The 23889-nt window shown below is 48.0% G+C and overlaps 1 protein-coding gene across 2 annotated transcripts in view; it reads right to left on the bottom strand.

Annotated features, from left to right (window-relative positions):
- The window catches only part of GGT1 (gamma-glutamyltransferase 1), a 33700-nt gene that overhangs the window by 7225 nt on the left and 2586 nt on the right, over positions 1 to 23889 (bottom strand). The window contains exons 1-9 of one of the 2 annotated variants that reach the window (XM_083478702.1): positions 19682 to 19808; positions 13208 to 13412; positions 12978 to 13105; positions 10926 to 11015; positions 8567 to 8759; positions 6274 to 6431; positions 5747 to 5896; positions 4632 to 4768; positions 2976 to 3160 (exon numbers count right to left, since the gene is read on the bottom strand). In XM_083478702.1, the coding sequence (XP_083334828.1) occupies positions 2976 to 3160; positions 4632 to 4768; positions 5747 to 5896; positions 6274 to 6431; positions 8567 to 8759; positions 10926 to 11015; positions 12978 to 13105; positions 13208 to 13401 (1235 nt within the window). In that variant the 5' untranslated portion in view covers positions 13402 to 13412; positions 19682 to 19808. Of the gene's footprint in view, positions 1 to 2975; positions 3161 to 4631; positions 4769 to 5746; positions 5897 to 6273; positions 6432 to 8566; positions 8760 to 10925; positions 11016 to 12977; positions 13106 to 13207; positions 13413 to 19681; positions 19809 to 23889 lie in introns of those variants that run through there. The other variant, XM_083478703.1, reaches the window with a different exon arrangement.

The following is a 23889-nucleotide window of genomic DNA, read 5'->3' as shown; positions in this document are numbered from 1 at the left end:
AGAACAGCTTAGTTTATGAACGACTTGGATTAAGAACGTTGCAAACCCAGGAGTAGGTGTTTTGGTTTGTAAACTTTGCCTTGGAAGCAGAGTATGTTGAGTATGATCCATTTGTAAATTGAGTCCCCTGCTGCTATGGAAAAGCGCACTTTGGTTTAAGAACACTTTGGTTTAAGAACGGATTTAGTTCGTAAACCAAGGTACCACTGTACAAGGCTGCCTTCAGAGGTCTTCTAAAGGTTGTATAGTTACTGAGTTCCTTAGCTTGGGGGTCACTTAACTCCATGACCAATGAAAATAGGGACGGCCTACCATACCCAACAACATTTATCTGATTAAAATAGGGATGGCCTAAGGCAGGGGTCTGCAACCTGCAGCTCCTGAGCCGCATGTGGCTCTTTTACACCTTTGCCGCGGCTCCGGGGCGGATACTAGCGAGGGGAGGAGGCGCATTGTGTGCCCTGACACTCCCCACTGTGGTGGGCGCTGTACTGGCTGTGACGTCGCATGGGGGCGGTGCGTGCGTTAGTTTTGCGGCTCCCCTTTTTTTCCCTTCGGAAACGGGTCCAAGTGGCTCTTTTTGTCTTAAAGGTTGCAGACCCCTGGCCTAAGGGAAAGCTGGACATTCTGGGATTAAATCAGAAACCGGAACGGCTTCTGTAAATCTGCGACTGTCCCTGGAAAATAGAGACACTTTGAGAGTCTGTAAACATTCATCCTTTCCAGCATCTCTAAGATAAACTATTCCTTCTTCGTCTTCTTCTTTACATCACTGGATGCTTCCTGTTTTGTGTGCTACAAACATTCCTCCTGCATTGCAAAGGATTGGATGCTTAGAAAAAGAGGCTCCTATGTGCACCTGCAAACACTCAAGAGCCCATGACAAAATGAACAGATGAAGCGTCTCTGTCCTTGGAAGCAGGTTTGCAGAGAGGGGAGGGAAACCTGGCTTTGGACTGAGGACCTGGGGGGTCTGATTCTTCAGGAAAGTACAAATGGTTTGGGTTTGTTAGGTTGGGTTGGGTTTGCTCCACCACCAATATAACCCAGTGCTGACCCCATGTGGAAAATGTTCCATCTGCAACTGCTGTTGGTGAAAGATGTAACGGCCAAGATTTTCCTCCAAAATCATAGAATCGTAGAATTGTAACAGCTGGAAAGGGTGGGACCCAAAGGGTCTTCTGGTTCCAGTAAGAGGATCAGTTCTCCTCCTCAATGCTCCTGACCCAAAGAGAGCTCCTGCGTCTTTGACAATTCTGTGAAGATAAGAATTCTTCCAGGTGAAGTATTTTCTCCCAGACATGGAGCTGCAGTCAGTGCTGTATTTACGTATAACCTAAACAAACTATAGCTTAGGGCCCCACTCTCTTGGGAGCCCCCCAAAAAATTAAAGGGAAAAAAATTGGATGTACATTTCCAGAATATAAGATAAAAAACAAATAAAATAAAACCTACATACAGCAACAGTGTTTTGTGTTGTGTATGGACCTGTTAGGTCCATAAATTACCATGTAGCATATATTCAACACAAAAAAGCAGCAATTTGTTGTTGACAAAGGACAGCTGGACGTATAAAGGGTCCCATTACCTTCAGTAGCTTAGGGTCTCATCAAACCTAAATTCAGCTCTGGCTGCAGTGACAGCCAATTCTAGCCTAAAGGAGGCAGTGGACAACTCTTTGCTGAGGGAAAAAAACCTTCTCCAGGACAATATCGGGCCAATCTCCATACTGTATCATTGTCTAAGGCACATCTCAGATTGAGGTTTTTCTGGATAATGTGGATTAACTAGATCAGGGGTTTCCAGGAGTCCACAAGCTTCATTCAAGTTGTCTGTGGATTTGTGGATGAAGGCAGGAGATGGCCCTAAATCCATTGCACTAAATATTTATATTGATTTTTTTAACAGTGTTTTAATTGCTTCTGTTACTGTATTACGCGGAATACAACAAAACACACTGTACGAGAAATAAAAGAAGCAATTAAGGTGCCATTTTAAATTGTGCACATTGTTTTTAAACAGAGGTTGAAACAAAGGTTGGATGGCCCATCTGCTAGGGAATCTTTAGCTGTCATTCGTAGATGACTCTTCCAACTCTACAATTCTATGATTCTATTATTACAATAGCAGGCAGAAAAATCATCATGCGGTCCACCTAGGCCCTCAGCAATGCTAAGTGGTTTTGGGGGATTGGGGGGAATTTGGGAACCACTGATTTAGATCTAGGTAAAGGCAAAGGGACCCCTGACCATTAGGTCCAGTCGTGGCAGACTCTGGGGTTGCGGCACTCATCTAGCTTTATTGGCCGAGGGAGGCGGCGTACAGCTTCCGGGTCATGTGGCCAGCATGACTAAGCTGCTTCTGGCGAACCAGAGCAGCACACGGAAACGCCGTTTACCTTCCCGCCAGAGTGGTACCTATTTATCTACTTGCACTTTGACGTGCTTTCGAACTGCTAGGTTGGCAGGAGCAGGGACTGAGCAACGGGAGCTCACCTCGAACCGCTGACCTTCTGATCAGCAAGTCCTAGGCTCTGTGGTTTAACCCACAGCGCCACCCACGTCCCTTCATCATTTAGATCTGGTTCAGTCCATATCCAGACATAAAAAAGCTTTGTTCCCTTTGGATCCTGTGGTGAGGGTCTGTCCATACCCTGGGAAAGCAGTGTAATCCATCAATGGGTGGGGAAAGACTGTCATAGAATCACAGAATTATAGAGTTGGAAGGGACCTAGAGAATCATCTAGTCTGACCCCCTTGCAATGTAGGAATATTCAGCTGTCCCATACGGGAATCGAACCTGCAACCTTGGCATCATCAGCACCGTGGTCTACCCAGCTGAGCTATCCAGGCTCCTCTGAATTAATCCTTCCCCCACAGCCCATTTCAGCAGAAGCCAATTCTCCACTGCAAGTTCCCATCCCAGCCACCATTGGCAGAGTCCCCTACACGGGAAGCAATGCTCAGAGTGCCTACTATTGGTTGATGGTGCTGGTGGCAGCCACAGCGCTCCCGTCTGCGGACACCACAGAGAGGTGGGATGTCCCAGAGTCATCTGGATTGTAATATTCTGGCTCGTAGTAGCTGACTTCATGGGTCTCATTGGTGATTTTGGCCCACAGCTTCTTCGAAAAGTGCTCCGAGGTTATGTTTTCGATGATCTGGATGGAAGGAGAGAAAGCAAAGGCAGTGGCGGTTATCGCCAAATCGGGACCTGTGGGATATTTAAAATGCAGTCAAACCAACAATTCATGTTTTGCTAGATGGGCACATGATAGGAGCTGAAGCTCGCAGAGTTTTCCAGTAAGTTCTCTGGAGAGAATTCTGTGAGAGACACTCCCACTGTGCCCCCCTGACACGGGGAGGGCATATCTTTATTTTCTCCTTCCTCCCCCCCAAAAAAAGTTTTAATTGGTTTTCACAACATTATAAACAAGCAAACACATAAAACAAACAAACATAAATCATAACCTTATTAAAAATTACACTTATTAACATTGTTAAGTGACTTCCTTGCTTCCCCTTGGTTGAATTTCATTGCATGTCCTTTTAACGGTTTTCCAAATCACAGTTCTTAAAATAATTTAACTTAAACATTAACATCCTTAGATCTTCACATTATGAAATTAAACATATTAATTCAACACTCAACATAAATAAAATCCTAAGCCAATTAAGTATCTGCAAGCTGTTTTCAGTTAGTTTAACTTAACATATTTAACTAATCATTAAATTTGATCCAATCTTCCTTATACTCCTCCTTCTGGTCGCAGACTCTTCTGGTTAGGTCAGCTAGCTCCGAAAAATCCATCATCTTCATCTGCCATTCTTCTATCTTTATTTTCTCCTACCTGCCTGGGCACAACCACTCTTTCCATCTTTCCCCACCATGCCAGCAATGTGAGAATGCCCACTCAGTCAGAGGTTCAAACTCAGACCACGTTTCAAGCTAGACCAGAGGTCAGCAAACTTTTTCAGCAGGGGGCCAGTCCACTGTCCCTCAGACCTTGTGGGGGGCTGGTCTATATTTTGGAGGGAAATGAACAAATTCCTATGCCCGACAAATAACCCAGAGATGCATTTTAAATGAAAGGACACATTCTACTCATGTAAAAATACTCTGATTCCCGGACCATCTGCGGGTCGGATTTAGAAGGCAATTGGGCTGGATTCGGCCCCCGAGCCTTAGTTTGCCTACCCATGAGCTAGACTTAAGTATGTCTTTGTAATCAAATAACTGCTTTAAGGCCACCTGAACAAAGCTGCTGTGCCAGTTACTTTTCAGCAAGTATTCTGAGTGAGAAAATGTGTGGGTTTTTTTTACAAGACTTGTTTGTGTGGTTATTGTTCTAAGGGTGAGGAAAGAGGGAAAGAACAGGAGAATCCAGTCTGCTTCAAAGCAACCTGTATTGGCTGAAACTAGCCTATCTAAGCTTTCCGTTTCCGCTGTAAAGGGATGGCACGCTGCTGAACTCACAAACATGAGGAAGGAAGGATAACAGCTCATAAATATATCCTCTCCTAGCTTTGATTCACATCCCAACGGGCAAAACGATTGAAAGTTAGCCCTCTGCCACTGAGCTAAATAAGCCCTTTTATTCCTCGGATATTACAGAACAGCGATGGACTTACCCCGGCAATGTTGACAAACGCAGGGTCCCCCAGTAAAGTCCTCTTGGCGTAAGCAAAGCGGAAGGCCTCAACGATACGGTGGTAAGTCAAGATCTTTTTCTCCAGAGTCTCCACGTCGCTGCGGGCAAAATTAAATTCTGCCAGAGAGAAGCAAAGGTTGGGCATCAGACAGGTGAGCAGAGCCCCTGCCACAGCTGAAGCTGGCAAGGGCGCAATCTGAGCCAAACCAGGAGTGGTGAGGTGTTGGGGAGACAGTCCTTGAGGGAGGGGACATGACAGCCAGTCAGCATATCCTCACTTGGCCATGTACATTTCGCTGGGCGACCTTGGGCAAACCTAGCGGTCAGGGGACTGCCATCGGAACAGGGGAGAGAGGTAGGGGGGCCGTTGCAATACAGAGAGCCTCCGAAACTCCTGAGGAGCAGTTCCTCTTCCAGCAGTAGGAAAAGCCACACCTCCAGTGGAGAAGAGAGGGAAGGGGCCAGCCAAGCGAGGAAAAGACTCGAGGATGCTGTTGAGAGCCCCAGCGCCTCACCTCGCCCAGCTGGCCAGGAGGGACGCACGCCACTTCCGTAGCCCAGCTTGCGCAGAGGGGTGAAACGCAAGGAGGGGAGGAGGAGGCTTGGGGTGCCGAAGTTCTTATGTTGGGGGAGAAGCCGGAAGGGGCCACTCCCGGATTCTGCAAGTGACTGAGACGGACATGAACTTTGTAGATCTGCACTGTAAATAGTTTGCATACTAAAAAGCAGGGTTGTTGAGGAGATTAATTTGAGATGGGGTGGGTGGGAGAACCATGTATGCCACCTTCAGCTCCTTGGGGTGGAAAGGTGGGATATAAATACAACAAACAAGTACAGTGGTACCTCGGGTTACATACGTTTCAGGTTACACACTCTGCTAACCCAGAAATAGTGCTTCAGGTTAAGAACTTTGCTTCAGGATGAGAACAGAAATTGTGCTCCGGTGGCAGCGGGAGGCCCCATTAGCTAAGTGGTGCTTCAGGTTAAGAACAGTTTCAGGTTAAGAACGGACCTCCAGAATGAATTAAGTACTTAACCTGAGGTACCACTGTAGGCATTTTTAAGCCTCTCATGCCTAAAGAGGAGAAATCTTACCTTTCATGATGTTGAGCGCCAGGGCCAGCACAGCACCACTAAAGGGGGCATTGGGTGCAAACATGGTGAGCTCTCCTATGTGGACCTTTAAAGGATTTTCATCTAGAATCGGCGTGTAGTCTCTCAAGTCGTCCAGAGTCATGTTCCCTCCTGGAAGAGAAGATGGGGACAGGAGTCCCAATTGAATAAAATATTTGGGGGCCCCAGCCAGATAAGCCCCGCTCCACATAATTGACCACTGGACACGGGGCACGCACGCCATTTGAACGGCAATGCCCATCAACTTTTGGGTGGGGCGAAGGAATCTCAGACCCTTGGAGTTGGCTCCTGTGATTTGGACTGAACCAGAGCTCCCAGGATGCCTTGGCATGGGTTTTAGAGGCTACACCCCTGCCATGGGTGGCAAAAACAATCAGAGAGGTGGCTAGTCCATAAGACTGTCAAGCTGCCAGTGGGCTTTTCATGGGGTTTAGAAACGGCAGTGGACCTTTCCCATATAAGCCCTCTGCCACATCCTGATTTCTCACCTGCTGCTGCGATGTCGGCTATAATTTGCTGAGCTAAGCTCCCGGTATAAAAGGCATCTGGACCCTCCTCGGCTAAGATCTCGTAGGTGCGGGCCAAGTTGGGTAGGGTGAGAATCTCATTCTCCTGGAGAACTTTCCCATCTTTGCAGAAGACCGCACTGGTGAGGGAGAGGGAGAGGAAAGACAAGGAGAATTGGCTACATGGTGGTCTTGTAGCATAGCTGTCAAGTGTCCCTTATTTGGCGGGACAGTCCCTTATCCCAGCACCATGTCCCGCTGCTGTCCCTTATTGATGATGTCCCTTAAATAAGCTACTGAAGATAATTGGGCCCTTTCTATGTCCAGCTGTCCTTTGTCAACAACAAATTGTTGCTGTTTTCATGTGTTGAATATATGCTATATGGTAATTTATGGACCTAATAGGTATCTAAAGCTATTTGCACGCAACAAAATATGTATTTTATCAAAGTAATTGTTGATCCCTTATTTTGGCTGCTGATCCCTTATTTTTGAGGCTGCTGGTCCCTTATTTTCAAATCTGTAAGTTGACAGCTATGTCTTGTAGTAAGGTTAAAGCTTACTGAGAAATGATATATAATGAATTGAAAAGGATGTTCAGAATAACTTTTATAAAAAAACAAAAAACCCAGAAGCTTTTCTTTTGGGAATTATAGGGACAGAACTACCTAAATTGTATAGAAATTTATTGATGTATGCTACTACAGCAGCAAGAATGTTACTTGCCCAAAAGTGGAAAGAAGCAGAAGTCGCAGGAAAGGAAGAATGGATACAAAAACTTACAGAATATGCAAAAATGGCGAAACTTACCAGAAGAATAAGAAATCAAGATAACAAACTTTTTATAAAAGAATGGAAATGGTTTATTGATAAATTGTAAACAGATAAAAACATTAGCAGGATTATTTGTAATAACCTGCAGTTTTATAAGAGTATACAGTGGTACCTCAGGTTACATACACTTCAGGTTACATATGCTTCAGGTTAAGAACTTTGCTTCAGGATAAGAACAGAAATTGTGCTCCAGTGGTGCGGCGGCAGCAGGAGGCCCCATTAGCTAAAGTGGTGCTTCAGGTTAAGAACAGTTTCAGGTTAAGAACGGACCTCCGGAACGAATTAAGTACTTAACTAGAGGTACCACTGTATATTTACAATATATGAATAAATGAGCAAGTTAAATGAACTTGGATATGCAGAAGATATTATAAAATAAATGTGAGGAAACTCAGAAAGAGGGGGAAGGAAGACAAATTTTGAAATGTTAAATGGATTGTAAAATGAATGAAATGTATAAATTTGAAAAGTATAAATAAAAAAACTTTTTTAAAAAAGGAGAGCTGGACACATGGGTGTTTGGGTGCTAGCTCACATGGCAGCACTGTAACCTCCTAGATCAGCGTATCTCAAACCTGGGTCTCCAGATGTCTTTGGACTACAATTCCCATCATCCCTGGCTAGCGGGACCATGGTCAGGGATGATGGGAATTGTAGTCCGAAACCAGCTAGAGACTCAGGTTTGGGGAACCCTGTCAATGGAAGCATGTTGAGGCAGAAGACAGCACCGTGGATCACCTTCCAGGGTCTACAGTGGATGGGGAGACTTGCAGGACATCCTTCCCCAACCTGGCAGCCTTCAGATGTTTTGAACTAACACTTCCATCCGCCCCAACCAGGGCAGCCATATTATGCTGGGACCAATGGGACTTGTAGTCCAAAATATTTGGAATGCATCAGGCTGGGAAAGGCTGGTGTACCTTCACCCTTTCTTCAATGTGGATACTGAACACCTGAAGAGGGCCCAACGCTGCACATGTTCAGGTGAACTCTGCACGTTGACTTGGGGTTAGGTGGGGGGAGCGATGGCACCACTTGATCTGCCTGAGTCAGCAAAATGTCTGGTCAGTCAGACTTCCATGGAAAGGCCTTTGAGCCTAAAACATGAGACATGCTTTGTTGAGAGGCTACATCTCTTCAAGGGTTGTTTTCCGTCGGGTTTATTAAACTGGAATGAACAACTGTGACAACCTAAATGAGAGACAGAGAGAGCTGGCAGCCTGTGGAGCAGCTTTGGCCCCTGAAGCCATTTCATCAGGCACTTGGCAGCCGTGCCAAATTCCAGCCAAGGTACGGCCAAAAGGTTTGCTGACAGTTTGGTGGCCTCCTTTGGCTCTGATCTCCCTGTGAAGGAGCCAACACCCTCACCGCTCCCTCAGTTGAGCTCCCACTGCGCTTTTGACCTCCCTGTGCCACAGAGTGCCTTACCCCCAAAACCTACCACATGGACGGGTTGCTCTCAACTGCTTCCTTTCTATATGCCAGGGCTCCTGCCAGGCCTTTCCCAACTGGGAAACCCTTCCGTGCCAGTTCAATGCTGGGCAGAAACAGCTCCTTCCACGCCAACTTGCCATGCCGTTTGTGAGCCATTTCGTAGCCACGGATCTCTCCCGGAATTGCAATGGACAACCCTCCTGGAACGAGCAGGGAGAGCAAGGAGATCAAAATTCCAGTATCTGAGGGGCAGGGAGCTTTGGGGAAGCTTTGCCTCAGGGCAGCCCACATTCAAAGGGCTGCACACAACTCCCTCTTTGCACCTCATGGAGATGGAGTGAGGAGAGGGGCATCTGTGGGCCAAGATGGGCTCCCCTCAATTGCTGGCTCATAAGAGGAGAAGAAGAAGGCAGTCAGGGCCCTTGGGTCAGTACTGGGGACCCCAGCAAACTTCTGAGTGGCATTCAGGGGGCTGGTAAAGATTAGCCTTCATGAAAGGACTTGGAGGGTACTTCTGCAGACCTCTTGAAGGTGGCCAAAATAAAATAATAAATAATAATAATACACTATTTTTACCCTACCCATCTGGCTGGTTTTCCCCAGCCACTGTGGGCGGCTTCCAACAAGAGATTAAAAATACATTAAAATATCAGTCATTAGAAACTTCCCTAAACAGGGCTGCCTTCTAAACGTCAGATAGTTGTTTATTTCCTTGACATCTGGTGGGAGAGTGTTCCACAGGGTGGGCGCCACTACTGAGAAGGCCCTCTGCCTGGTTCACTGCAACTTTGCTTTTCACAGCGAGGGAACCACCAGAAGGCCCTTGGCACTGGACTTCAGTGTCCGGGCAGAACAATGGGGGTGGAGACGCTCCTTCAGGTCTACTGGGCTGAGGCCGTTTAGGGCTTTAAAGGTCAGCACCAACACTTTGAATTGTGCTCAGAAACGTACTGGGAGCAAAGACCGGTGTTATGTGGTCTCGGCGGCTGCTCCCAGTCACCAGTCTAGAAAGTGTTTGGGGTGTCTTAATTAGGTTAGAGCCCAGGCAACTGAGTAAGGCCTGGTGGGATGCAAACCAGACAAGGGCACCCAATGAACCAATTTAAATCAAGGCTAGCAAAATGCTAAGTGTGTACAGTATTAGGTTCATCAGGCACCTCCTGCTCCTGAACCGTGCCAGCTGGTCATTATAGGAACAACTTTTAGAAATAGGCTCTTGAGTTTTGGTTTTCCTCTTCCCTCCCTGTCACATTTTCCTTGTGTGTGGTTTCCCCCCCCTCCCAGATTGTAAGACTGTGGGTAAGGACTATCTTGTTTTGATTGCATGCAAGCCACTCTGAGAGCCTTTCAGGATGAAGAGTGGGGCACAAATACTCTAAACAAACAAACAAACAGATTGATTTCTTGCCCTTGGTGCCATTGTGCTTTGCACAAGTTTCCTGGGCAAGGTAGTGATTTCAGGAGGTTGTAGACTCTGCTTCATTGGAGGTTTCTAAGCAGAGACGGGATGGTCATCTGTCGTGGATGCTTTAGTCGAGATTGCTGTACTGCAGGGGATTGGACTAGATGACCTATGGGATCCCTTCCAGCTCTACAAATTTTATGATTCTATGATTCAGTAGATTAGTGGGAGATTTTTCAAAATAACTGTAAGATGGAGCTTCTTCCTCATACTCTTCCTTGGAGAAAAAAACATGGCACAGTCCAGATAATTCAGACTGAAATTCCCAGGTGACAGAAAAACTTATTTATGTATGTAACAACATAAATTGGCCTGTGTTTCATTGGTCCAAAAATGGAAAACGACCAAGGTCCCAACTAAAGAAGGATGGCAACTTAAGTTGACAGAATATGCACAACTTGCAGACTTAACATATGGAGTAAGAGAACAAAAAGAACACATGTTCAAAGAAGATTGGAAAATGTCTACTGAATATCTGAAAAATAATTGTGTACAGCTGAAAACGCTGGCAGCCTTGAGATAAATTCAACAGTGTAAATAAGTTTGGATGGATGCAATAGTGGAAATCAGATTGGTATAGTTTTTGTAAAATATGCAGTGATTTAAGATATGTAAAATGAATCATGGAAAGAGAAGGGAAGTCATTGATATCTTAAGGTTGTAAAATGTTTATATGAAATTGTAAAACAGAAAATTTAATAAACATCATATTTTTTAAAAAATAAGACATGGCACAGCCTGAGCAGGAAGGTCAATTTTTTCGGACTCAGGAACAGAGGTAGATGAGGAACATTTAGGACAACTTCAGGGATACCTTTACCTACACCACAATACTCTAGACGTGCCAACCTACCTGGATCCCAGCCTGCCAATAACACCAATGAAGGATTTCCCATCCCTTTACCTTTCTTGGACAGCTGTGTGTCATTGCCAAACATATCCCGGAATGCATTTTTTGGCGCTGTCTCCCTGGCATTGATGACTTCCACTTTCCCTGTTGAGAGGCAAAAAATCTGTCTCAGCATCTTGTCCACAGATTGTCGGGGGAGTCAACACAGTGATGGATCTGGCCTAGTCAGAAATTGGCACCCTCTAGGATCACATCTCTGCAGTGCTGCTGGCTGGTTCGCACATTACGTTGAAACACAGGGAGGAGCAAGCTGTTTCTCCAAGCATGTACAAGTGTCGGTGTGGAAGTGCCCAGTTGCTGATTTGTACAGCTCAATCATTGTGTACACACTGACGATACACTTGTTGAACTTTACAGGTGAACAATTCAACAGCAGGAGTGGACAACTCAGCTCTTTGTGTTGAAAGCTGCCTACCACTGGTATTATACTTTGGTAATGTTACCTTATATCTAGAGTAACCCAGACTCAGCAAGCTTTGTTATCCCATTATTAGGACTGCTTGGTAAAGCTATATTTACTTTGTAATCAGGATGGGTGCAAGACACCCTAAATTCCGGATCAAGCTAGTATTAGAATTTAATTAAGCTTTATGTGTTAAAACTGGCTGCTAGACCCATGTGTGTATTTGAGCTGTGTTCTAAGGACTTCTAACCCTATGGAATCAACATGTGTCAATAGCTAATTAAGACAAGCTGGTGCTTTCTGTGATGTGTCAAAAGCGAATTAAGCCAGGACTAGCCTTCTGCAGGTGGCGGGGTGCAGGTGGTGCTGTGTTCTAAACCACTGAGCCTAGGGCTTGCCGATTGGAAGGTCGGCGGTTCAAATCCCCCTGGTGGGGTGAGCTCCCGTTGTTCAGTCCCAGCTCCTGCCAACCTAGCAGTTCAAAAGCACGTCAAAGTGCAAGTAGATAAATAGGTACCGCTCTGGCGGGAAGGTAAACGGTGCTTCTGTGCGCTGCTCTGGTTTGCCAGAAGCAGCTTGGTGATGGTGGCCACATGACCCGGAAGATGTCTGCAGACAAACGCCAGCTCCCTCAGTCTATAGAGCGAGATGAGCGCGCAACCCCAGAGTCATCTGCGACTGGACCTAACGGTCAGGGGTACCTTTACCTTTACCTTTAGCCTTCTGCAGGAGGCGATAGCCTGGGGATAAGGAGCGACTAGAACAACAAAAGATCAAGAGGAAATTTCATTTGCAAATGAATGGGTTCCCTCCCCCTTTTCCTCAAATGAGAGTTGCTTCAAAGTGTTTTAGGATTGCAGTTAGGAGTTATAAAATGGACATAATAAGCAGCAGGCTGGAGTGACAGTCGAGGAGGAGCATTTGAGAGCAATGGTTGGTGTCTACTTAAGTCCAAGGCTGTTGTGGTTATAGGAGAAGCCAGAACCTCTTGGAGCATGAATGCCACAAATCCCTCCATAAACCATATATCATAAAGACACCACAGTCTCCCCTTTGCCTCATTCCCAGAAGGAAACTCAGACCTTAGGTGAGCACACCTAGAACCCCTGGAATCTCAGAGATTTGGGGGGGGGGGTGCAACATATTTTCAAGAAAAACATACCGAAGCTTGGGGGGGGTCTCTGGTGGCTTCCACCAGAACTGGTGCCCCACCAGGTTCCAGACTACAATCCCCATCAACCCCAACCAGTTGCCTGGGGCTGATGGGAGTTGTAGTCCAAAATATCTGGGGGCACCCAGTTGAAAAAGGCAGCCTTAGCAGCTGCCCCAGGCAGGCAGGCATGTCTTGACACCCCCCTGCGGCAGAAAGAGCTCCCTCTGCCCATCCTTACTGTTAAGTTGTGGGTGAACATATCAGACAACACAGCGATTCTTCAAACAGCTCTTGTTTATTCACAGGCCAGGACAGAACTGAACTGAAGGGTTCAGTCAGCCTGCTTATATAGAGCTCCAGTACAACGTAACTGTAGCAACTTTATAAAACTATCCAATCACTGAACGTCACTTTCGATCCCTTATTTGCATGACTATCTACAGTATCCCCCTGCTGGCCCAGGGTGAGAACTTCAGTACATAACACTTACCGTCCGCTGTAGAAATGGTGAAGACGAGCCCCCCTCCGATGCCCATGCTGTGGGGGTTCATCAGGCCCACGCAGAGGAGAGCCGCAATGGCAGAATCCACGGCCGAGCCGCCCTTTTGAAGGATATCACTGTGGAAGACAAAGCCTTGTCACAGCCCAGCAGACAGGGGTGGCGTTCCTCCTCACCAAGCTTCCTGCCACCTTGGGGGGGAAAGGGAGGGACTTGCCTACCTGCCGATGACAGAGCAGGGCCCTGCATCTGTGGCCACGGCGGCACTTTTGTAGATGTGGCCATCTTCTAGGGGAGCAAAGGATGGCTTAGAGCGGAGCCCAAAGAAAAGGCCAACAAGAGCCACGAGGAGGAGGAGCAGCCCAGTCAGGGCCCCGATCTGCAGGCGTTTCGAGTTCAGCACCAGCAACTTCATTTTGGCCGTTTCTGAGGAGAAAACGAGAGGAGCTCAGAATAGGGCAAGCAGAATTGCCAAGGGGATGGAGCGACTCCATCTTATTAACTATTAGGTTTGTAGACTGCCCCTATACCTGTAGATTTAGGGGCAGCTCCACAACATAAAATTACAATATAAAAACACAAAATGCATAATACAGTAGAAAGAAACCAATAATCCTCCCTTCCACAAACACATTTAAAAGGGCATTGGGTGCCAGTCAGTCCAAGGCCTGGTTGAAGAGGAAAGTTTCCGCCTGGTGCCTAACTAAAGGTGTATAATGAAGGTGCCAGGCAAGTCTCCCTGGGGAGAGCATTTCACAAACGGGGAGCCACTGCAGAAAAGGCCACGCTCTCATGTTGCCACCCTCCAGGCTCTCATGGAGGAGGCACAGGAAGAAGGGTCTCAGAAGATGAACACAGAGTCCAGGTTGGTTTATATTGGGAGAGGCGGTCCTTTAGGTATTGTGGTCCTGAACCGTATAAGGAAAAAGATTAGAGAATAAATGAGTAAGAGGAAACATAGCAGAAGTTCATCATCAAGTTATACCCAGCATGGAGAAAGTGGCTAGAGATTTTTTTTCCCTCCTTCTCTCATCAGACTAGAACTTATTTTCCGACAGGGAGTCCAAACCATCTTCAGCCTCCCTCTCGCCTGCAATATTAACAGTGGACTACATTGCAGGGCTGTTGTAAACTGTTCTCTCTCTCTTTCTCTGCTTCAGCCAGCTCCCAACCCGCATTAGGTGTCTGACAACACTGCAGGGTTGCTGCAAACCAGTTGGAATCTGTTCTGCAGGACTCAGGGATGATCTTACGGATGCCAGATACCCCAAGCCACTCTTTGCCAGCTGCAGTCTCTTCCAGACTGTGGAATGGAGCCAATTAATTGCATTAATTGGGGGAAGTGGCATAGCTCCACATCAGAAGGTCCCAAGTTCAGTTCCCAGTGGCATCCCTAGGTAGATCCGGGAGAAACACCTGTCTGAAACCCTGGAAAGTCATCGCCAGTCAGTGTAAACAATGGACCAATGGTCTGACTTGGGATAAGGCAGCTTCCTCCACCCCCTGCCCCCAAACTGGTATTTCCAGAATTATTTTTGAAATATGCACTCAGTCCAAAGGAGCAGAGAGCCTCCGCTTCTGTGCCCAGACTTGCGGGTAACCTGAGCAGATCCTTTCACTCCCTGGCAAGTAAAGTTCTTCTGCTCTTGGGCAACTGGGCAGAGCACAAGGACCCTTGAAAGCAGACAAAGCCAACCTTTGGCACACACCAGGAATTAAACCTGCCTTCCTTGACTGCGGTTTCCTGCCCATCTCTGCGCTCGATCTGTTGGCAAATAACCCAGCCGTCCCGGAACAAAGAGCCTTGTCAAGCGGACAATCCACATTTGTTTGTGCGTGTTCTTTGGTTTGTTTTAAATTGTTCTATTAGATTTTTTTTTATGTTGTACAATCATATGTTTGTAACCCCCCACTGCACACACACACCAGGACCTTGTGGCGAAAGGTTAGGGTCAGAAATCTCTTAAATAATATAAATAATTTTCCTCGGAGCAGCAACTGTGGGGAGATAAACAGAAAACCATGCAGGGAGAGGGGCAGAGAGGCTCTTTCCCATTTGACCACGTGCAAAGGGCATCTTTAGAGGGGAGATGGAATACCTGGAAAGGGTTGCTTATATGCATTTGTGGCCAAGGAGTGATGGCAGGTGATTTTGCTCCTTAATAACCCCATCAGAAGGCTTTGGAAAGAGCTTCTTCACGCAGCTCTCCCCCCCCCCAAACAGTAACAAAGAAAATCTGTTACTTATTGGTGAGTGTACCGTAAATATATCACATATGAGGTTTTAAATTAGGCTTGCTCTAGCAGACAAGCAGATCGGACAAAAACATAACACACACAAAAGACAGAGCCAGTGTGGTGTGCTGGTTAGAGTGCTGGACTAGGACCTGGGAGAGCAGGGTTCAAATCCCCACTTGGCCGTGAAGAAGCTCACCGGGTGACCTTGGGCCAGTCACCGCCTCTCAGCCTGACCTACCTCACTGGGTTGTGGTGGAGCTTAAATAAGATGCTGGGTAGGGGGTGCAGGGTGGAAGGAGAAGCATGTATGGAGCTTCTTGGAGGGAGAGGTGGGAGATAAATGCAATAAACAAAGTACAGTGGTACCTCGGGTTACATACGCTTCAGGTTACAGACTCTGCTAACCCAGAAATAGTGCTTCAGGTTAAGAACTTTGCTTCAGGATGAGAACAGAAATTGTGCAGCGGCAACACGGCAGCCTCAGGAGGCCCCATTAGCTAAAGTGATGCTTCAGGTTAAGAATGGACCTCCGGAACGAATTAAGTACTTAACCCGAGGTACCACTGTAATAATAAATAAAACAGGGTCCATGGTAGGGTTACCGGATGTCCCCAGTTCCTAGGGACAGCCCCCAGATTTGCAAATCTGTCCCCAGACAAATTCCGTCCTCAGAATGTCCCCAGATTTGCAAATCTGTCCCCGGGAAATGTGGCAGTGGCAGTCAGCAGCCCGGAGCCAGCCTGGTAACGCAGTTGGCTCTGGCTGGCTTCAGGAGCTGCTCATTGCCGTGGCGCCTGCCATTTTTCCAGGCCGGAAGTCCCCATTTGATGTGTTGTGCACAAGACACATTATATGAGGACTTTCAGAGAGGAAAAATGGCGGGTGCCACGGCAGCGACCAGCTACCAGCTCCTGAAGCCAGCCAGAGCCAACTGCGCGACCAGGTTGGCTCCAGGCTGCTGACTGCCGCTGCCACTGCCAAAGGGGAACTGGGGACGTCCGGCGGTACAGATCTCCTGCCCCCTTCCCCCTTTATTTTGACTAATCGGGGGAGGCTCAGGAGTCATGGGCAGCTGGCCATTGCCCAGTTTTTTTAAAACTCTGCACATTTATGTTTCACAGGGTATGAAAGAAGAGCTTTGTACCTTTATACAATATGCATGTGTGCTTGGGCTCAGGGTCTTTTGCCTCACCATCCCCACTACTGACTCCCTGTTGCTACTCAGTTAAAAAACAAAACAAAAAGTGTCCCTAACATATGGTGTTGGGGGGCGACCAGGGCTAAAATGCACCTCTCAGCTTGGTGGTGCTCATAGCTTGTGGTGGTGGTGATGAACATTTGATGGACTTAATTCTAGCACCAGAGTCCCCATCACTTTGCATGCTCCAAGATGGACTCATGGTTCTCTGGGATGTGGGGTCCCTTGCCTGAGACTTCCAGGCTGCTGGTGGTGAGAAACAGCTGGCTCTCATTCTTGCCTGAGAGGGTGCTATCCTGTGTTCTCCCTTGACTGCTCTGGTGGGAGAGGTGCCCAAACTCTCATGCTGGAGTTCCATTATGCCATTGCTGGGGTGAGATTGGCCTGCGCCTGAGACGCACCCGACTCTAAGCCAGCACCTGCCTGCCCAGCTTAGGCCCTATTTTGTCTGCCTAACACAGGTCTAGATCTCCAGTGGGACTAAGCAGATGTCTCTTACTCTTGTGCAGCCTTGGCTTGTTCTGTTGGGGCTTGCACAGGGTTAGGTCTCAGCTACGCCGTGCAATTCTCCTTTCTAATGGGAGGCCACAGCCAGAGGTTGCATCGGGAACTGTGCCTACGTGTGAATGAAGCCAGTGCTTCAAGCTTCTTTGCCCCCTTTGCCAATGTTGTTGGACTTCAGCTCCCATCAGCCCCAGCCAGGACGGCCAATGGTCAGGAAAGATGGGAGCTGTAGTCCAGTTATTCCTGGAGGGCTGCAGGGTTCCCACCTTTGGCCTGCAATATGCCTGGGGCTCCAGAGGATTGCAAAGGTCTTGGGGCACCTTGTTCGTCATGGCACCACACTCTGCATAATGGGTGGTTTGATCTCTTCTGGAGCTTCCTCCTGACACTGGCCAGGCCATGTGAGTCCAGTGGTGGCAGCGGCAGTGACAATCCAAGGCTTCTTCTGGGCAGGGTTTGACCCACCCATGCCAAGGAAAGCTCTTTCCTGGCGACTAAATCACAGAGCCTAGGACTTGCTGATCAGAAGGTCGGCGGTTCGAATCCCCGTGACGGGGTGAGCTCCCGTTGCTTGGTCCCTGCTCTTGCCAACCTAGCAGTTCAAAAGCATACCAGTGCAAGTAGATAAATAGGTATCACACTGGCAGGAAGGTAAACAGCATTTCTGTGCGCTGCTCTGATTCGCCAGAAGCAGCTTAGTCATGCTGGCCACATGACCCGGAAGCTGTACGCCGGCTCCCTCGGCCAATAAAGCGAGATGAGCGCCGCAACCCCAGAGTCGGCCACGACTGGACCTAATGGTCAGGGGTCCCTTTACCTTTACCTTTTTTACCTCAAGGCAAGCCTTGCAAAAAGCTTGCTCCCTTCACACGGAGACGAATGCAAGAGTTTGGGCCCCAGTCTGGCTCCACACTGGTTGGGCAGCCTCTGTGTGTTCGTCAGAGGAGCATCTCCCTTTCTGCAAACAGTGGAGGTGAAATCACATCATCTGATGCGGCTCGCAAGCATCTGAGAATCAGGAGGAGCCACAGGTGGGTTTCGGTTCCGAATGCCATTGTCTGTCTGTCTTAGGGAACTAATGCTTTTTGGCATGACACAGTGATTGGCATGATCCAGTGACTCAGTTTGGCATCAGAGCCTGCGATCACAGCAGCTAATCCTGGCTTAACCAGCACCCTCCAAACCGGACGCTTGCACAGCGGACAAGGAAAAGGGGAAGATTGAAACCGTTTCCTGCCAGTAAACCTGGCTTCCCAGTGAAGAGGCTGTCAGAGGACAGAAGTCCTGGGAAGGGACAGAGCACCCCACCTGCCTTCACCTGACGTGTGGGCACAAGTGCAGGCCTTGACTCTGTGGGCATCAGATGCCTGCAGGGCACTAACCCTCATCTCTGATCTCTTTCTTTCTGTGGGACCCCGGTGCAAGGCGAGAGACCTTCCCAGGAGGCTGAGCCTACCTGGACCCCTTGTGAGCCTCTGTGGTGTAGTGGTTAGGAGTGGTGGACTCGTAATCTGATGAACCGTGTTTGATTCCCCGCTCCTCCACATGCAGCTGCTGGGTGACCTTGGGCTAGTCACACTTCTCTGAAGTCTCTCAGCCCCACTCACCTCACAGAGTGTTTGTTGTGGGGAAGGAAGGGAAAGGAGAATGTTAGCCGCTTTGAGACTCCTTCGGGTAGTGATAAAGCGGGATATCAAATCCAAACTCCTCTTCTTCTTCTTGTCTCCCAACAAAAGCAGTGGGGATGAAGGCGCCCTGCAAGTAGGGTAACACTTTGTCCCCCTCCCCAAGTCATATACCCTACATGGGCTGCACGGCTTTGAGGAGGACGTGGAAAAGGGAATCTTCTTCTGAAGGGGCTCGCAGGACCCCTGGAATACTCGTGGGCTTTGGTTTCAAAGCATGCATGGCCACTCCTGAGCCTGACTGACAGGAAGGCATTTCTGAGATTTACATGAAAGGCGTTGATCATTCAGGGAAGGCAGGCAAGGCAGCAATTATGACTCAGGGATCCTCGGAGCAGCTGAGACATCATCTTCACCCCATTGGAGCCAACATCGGCATGTTTGGGTGTCTGGCTGGCTGTGAAGAAGATGAGGACTACCTGCCCAGGTAGGACCACCTGAGGGGGACCATATGAGGTGGTTCCCCCTCAATTTGCTCCATCCTCCCCCTCATCCTTTCTGAACACAGGGAAGAACTGGCATGCTTGTGGTGCCCAGAGCCCTAGAAAGGGCAAAGGCTCCTCCTGAACTCAGAAGCAGCCTTTGTTTTCAACTGCCCAAGGTCCAAACAGTCACTTTCAGCACTCTCAAGCGTCTGGCCAGGCAGACTGGGGACCTTCCCCAGCTCCTTGGAGAGGCAGAAATTCCTCACCCCACCCTTGTGAAAGGTGCCATCGGATGACTGCTTGAGAAAGACAAGCTCAAAGTCCTCAGGACACACAAGAGCACCCTTGGTGTGGAGCCCTGGAGCCCAGCCAAGAGGAACTTCGCATACGAAACGAGAAATGTTTATGCAGATCCTTTGGCTCCCTAGAAGAAATCATGGTGTGCCCGGATAAATAATGACCTGGCTTTGAAGGAGCCAGAGAAGGCAGCGTCCCTGAGCCTGCTTATCAGGATATTTCAGCGTCATTAAATAAAGCAAGTTCTATGTACCTGAAAGGGAGACAGGTCTCTCTCTGCTCAAGGGAGAGACAGAGGCCGCCTAAGCCACTCTTTCCCCTGGCCAACGAGGCAGTCGTGTTACATACCTTTAGGGAAACTGAGGCACTAAGCTGGGGCTGGCTTTGGAATCCACAGAGGGATGTTTGCCTGCTCTTCGGATCTTCTCCTGCAGGGATTTCGGTCCGTTAGGTGAGGCTGAGCAACAGCAGGTGGACTTTATAAAGGGGAGTGGCCAGAGAGAGAGCCAGATAGGGAGCCAATGGCTGGGGGGGGGGGGGAGATCCTGCCAGGGTGCCCAGGGTTGCATTTGGAAGGGCTGCCCTCTCTTCCTCTCTTTGTGCTCACAAATCGCTCCACTGCATTCTTCCTCTGTTAAATTGCTCATTAGAATTGCAAATGGATCTCTTCCTCTGTCCTTCTGTTTCTTAACCAGGGGAGGCTACAACTGTTCCAGACAGGGACCTGGATGTAGCGGAGAGCTGGATGGAGGGTGGACAAACCGAGACCAAATCAGGGTGAGATGGAGACTTCGTGGGTGAGCTGTTCCCAGGCTGGGGAGTTTACTTCTGGAGGGGGGCTGCACTCCCCCTGGAAGAACAGGGATGCAGTTTGGGGATGCTCCCACCTCCATCTCTGTCACTGGTGGTAAGCCCTTTGGCAAAGCTGGCCCGTTATCATCTTAGGCTAATAATAATAATAATAATAATAATAATAATAATAATAATAATAATAATAATAATAATTTATTATTCATACCCTGTCCATCTGGCTGGGTTTCGCCAGCCACTCTGGGCGGCTTCCAACAAAGTATTAAAATACAGAGGTCTGTTAAACATTAAAAGCTTCCCTAAAGAGGGCTGCCTTTAGATGTCTTGTAAAAGTCTAGTAGTTATTCTTCTCTTTGACATCTGGTGGAAGGGCGTTCCACAGGGCGGGTGCCACTACTGAGAAGTCCCTCTGCATGGTTCCTTGTAACTTGGTTTCTCTCAGTGAGGGAACTGCCAGAAGGCCCTTGGCGCTGGACCTCAGTGTCCTGGCAGAACGATGGGGGTGGAGACGCTCCTTCAGGTATACTGGGCCAAGGCCGCCTAGGGCTTTAAAGGTCAGCACCAACACTTTGAATTGTGCTCAGAAACGTACTGGGAACCAGTGTAGGTCTTTCAAGACCGGTGTTATATGGTCTTGGCGGCCGCTCCCAGTCACCAATCTAGCTGCCGCATTCTGGATTAGTTGTAGTTTCTGGGTCACCTTCAAAGGTAGCCCCACATAGAGGGCATTGCAGTAGTCCAAGCAAGAGATAACTAAAGCATGCACCACTCTGATGAGACAGTCTGCGGGCAGGTAGGGTCTCAGCCTGCGTACCAGATGGAGCTGATAAAAAGCTGCCCTGGACACAGAATTAACCTGCGCCTCCATGGACAGCTGTAGTCCAAAATGACTCCCAGGCTGCGCACCTGGTCCTTCAGGGGCACAATTACCCCATTCAGGACCAGGGAGTCTCCACACCCGCATGTTCAAACATGTGGGTTCTAAGGTAAGGGGTGTATAAAAAGGTATCAATTCATTTGTTTTAAATACAGAAATGTATTACTAGGGGGAAGTGGCTTTGTGCGCTGTCTCTCTCTCTATATATAGGGGGGAAATGCTCTAAATGGCTGCTGAATTTTCATGAGGACTAGAAACAGTATATTCATTTAAAAAAAACAACTGATGTGGAAATGTAGAGAACTCAACGTAAAAACAAGAAACCAATGCTGCCAGTTTCACCCATCTCTTATCAGGAAAGCCTTTCTTGATGCCCGGTGCCCCAGTCGAGCAGGGATGGTGCAGGAAGTCATCCTAAAAAAATGGAAATGAGAACAGAAATCCCACAGAACAAACATTACAGGTCAGTGAAACCATGGGCAAAAGAGTGGCTGGGGAAACCCAGCCAGATGGGCGGGGTAATAATAATAATAATAATAATAATAATAATAATAATAATAATAATAATAATAATAATAATAATATACTGGGCTGGAGACCTACACTGAAAAATTCAGAGAAGTGCAAATTTTGAAGGCTGGTTCTCTGTTTCTGTTTGTGTAAATTAGGAGCACTGAAAATGGAATTAATTGTCCCTCCTGTTCCATTTCTAAAGTGCCCAGGTTGCCAGAACACCTGGTCTGCTTACGTGTTTAGGAAAGTGCAGGAGGAGGCGGGGAAACAGGTGTGCCAGGAAGCAAGATGCAGCAAGAGAATCTGCCCCAACAGTTAGCTTGCCAGGGAGGCACAAAGGTCACCTGAAGGACCATCTTTTGGGTACCAGGCTAATACCCACTTTCATTTCCAGGCATTTGATGGCGGCTTACTGGCCAGCTCTCTTCTGTTTGGGCTGAGAAGGCCAAATAGGTTTTATGGTGGGTTTTTATAGAGTGACGTCACAGAATCATAGTATTGTAGAGTCGGAAGGGACATCAAGGGTCATCAACCCCAGCAATTGCAGGAATCTCAACTAAAGCATCCATGACCAATGGCCATCTTTTTCATTTAGGGGCTTATGATACATTTTTTAATCTTACATTTGTTTATACTGTTGCTACGGTTTGTGTTTTATGTGCTTTGGTAACCTTCTGAACTTTGTAAGTTGCCTTAGGGCTACATTATTATTATTTTTTGGTAAGAAATTTGTAGGGCTAATTTTAAAAGACAGAACAACAACAATGCAAAAGCAGTGATCTTTCAGACTCTTCTAACATTTTCTGGCAGTTCTGGAAGTTTTGTTTTGTCTTTAAAGCTGATTTTAGCTTTTTCTTTTTACCTATTCTGCCCCAGAAGCAGAAGAATTGGCCAATCAGGACACCCTGAACTCCAAAGGGTCTCGTCCCCCTAACTTGCTTCTTCTGCTACAATATGGTTCTCCTGATGTTCCCATTGGGGCCACGCTAAGAAGGATCTGCTTTAAAAACTCTGACCATTTGCTGGAATATAGGGACCTTCCTACCAGGGTGAGGAGTCCATTTTCCCTCCTTCCTCCTTCCTCTGACAGGTTTTTAGTCAGATGATGGTGTAAAATGCGATGGGGGGAAACGATCTTCCCATTGAATACCCAGACACATTGCTTTCAATTGGAAAAAAAGACCAAACTACGGAAACCACCAAAGGGAACCGGAGTTTAATAGAAAGCTCACCAGGCCAGTTGATGGGTGACTGATTCCTCCCAGAGCAGAATCAAAGGTCACATGAATGGGGTAGGGGGTGGGGAGGCCCTTCCCTTCAGCAGAACACAAACCCACTTGAGACGGTGGCGCCAACATCCACCATTTTCTTTTTAAAACAAACCTAAACGGAAATAGCAAATGAAGCACAGCAATCCTTTGCAGAAAACGTATCGGCCGAAAGCATCTCCCCAGTCCATCTTTGAAGGCTGGGAGTGGGAGGCGCCATGTTTAAGTGGTTCCCCTCCTGTCTGCAGGGCCAGTTTCAGAGAGTGGCATCGGGCAGAGGTATCTTGACCTGCTGCGGCTTGTGCCATCTTCTCCCTGGTGCTGTTTGACAACTGTGCGAAGCTGTTTGGGGGCAGCCCTGAAGGGATTTCGGAGCACAGTGGCGACACAACACAGAGGATCCTAAGCTCTGTTTCTCTGTGGCGTCCGACTCAGGGCTGGATGTGCACATCCTGGAAGCTAATAAGCCAAGTCTGAACCCTGGCGAGCTTCAGGTTCTGTGGGCGGGTGGTTCATAGCCAGAGGAATTAGGCAGATTATTCTGGAGGAGGCCTAACCCTAACCCACAAACATCCAAGGACCATTCTTGAACTGTTGTTACTGATGGCCCAAGAGGCCGCTGTTGCTAGATGGTTGCTCCGGCCATTCCAGGACAGGGAATGCCACAATGAATGACTCACACATCGGATCACCCTTGAGACTGGATTACAGTGGTACCCTGGGTTAAGTACTTAATTTGTTCTGGAGGTCCGTTCTTAACCTGAAACTGTTCTTAACCTGAAGCACCACTTTAGCTAATGGGGTCTCCCGCTGCTGCCGCGCCACCGGAGCACAATTTCTGTTCTCATCCTGAAGCAAAGTTCTTAACCCGAGGTACTATTTCTGGGTTAGCGGAGTCTGCAACCTGAAGCGTATGTAACCTGATGCGTATGCAACCCGAGGTACCACTGTACTGCCATGTGCTCTGCATGAGCTTCCTTCGAGGCTGACCAGGACTTAGTGGCTCAGTTGCTGGGTGGAGCAGGCGCCCCCCCCCCCAAGCCCAAGGATTTACCCTGGGCTGCCCACATGTTGCTACTGGGGATGGG

This window comes from Podarcis liolepis (assembly GCF_965112155.1).
Source record: "Podarcis liolepis genome assembly, chromosome: 15".
Lineage (NCBI taxonomy): Eukaryota > Metazoa > Chordata > Lepidosauria > Squamata > Lacertidae > Podarcis > Podarcis liolepis.
This window is presented reverse-complemented; position numbering and strand designations above follow the sequence as displayed.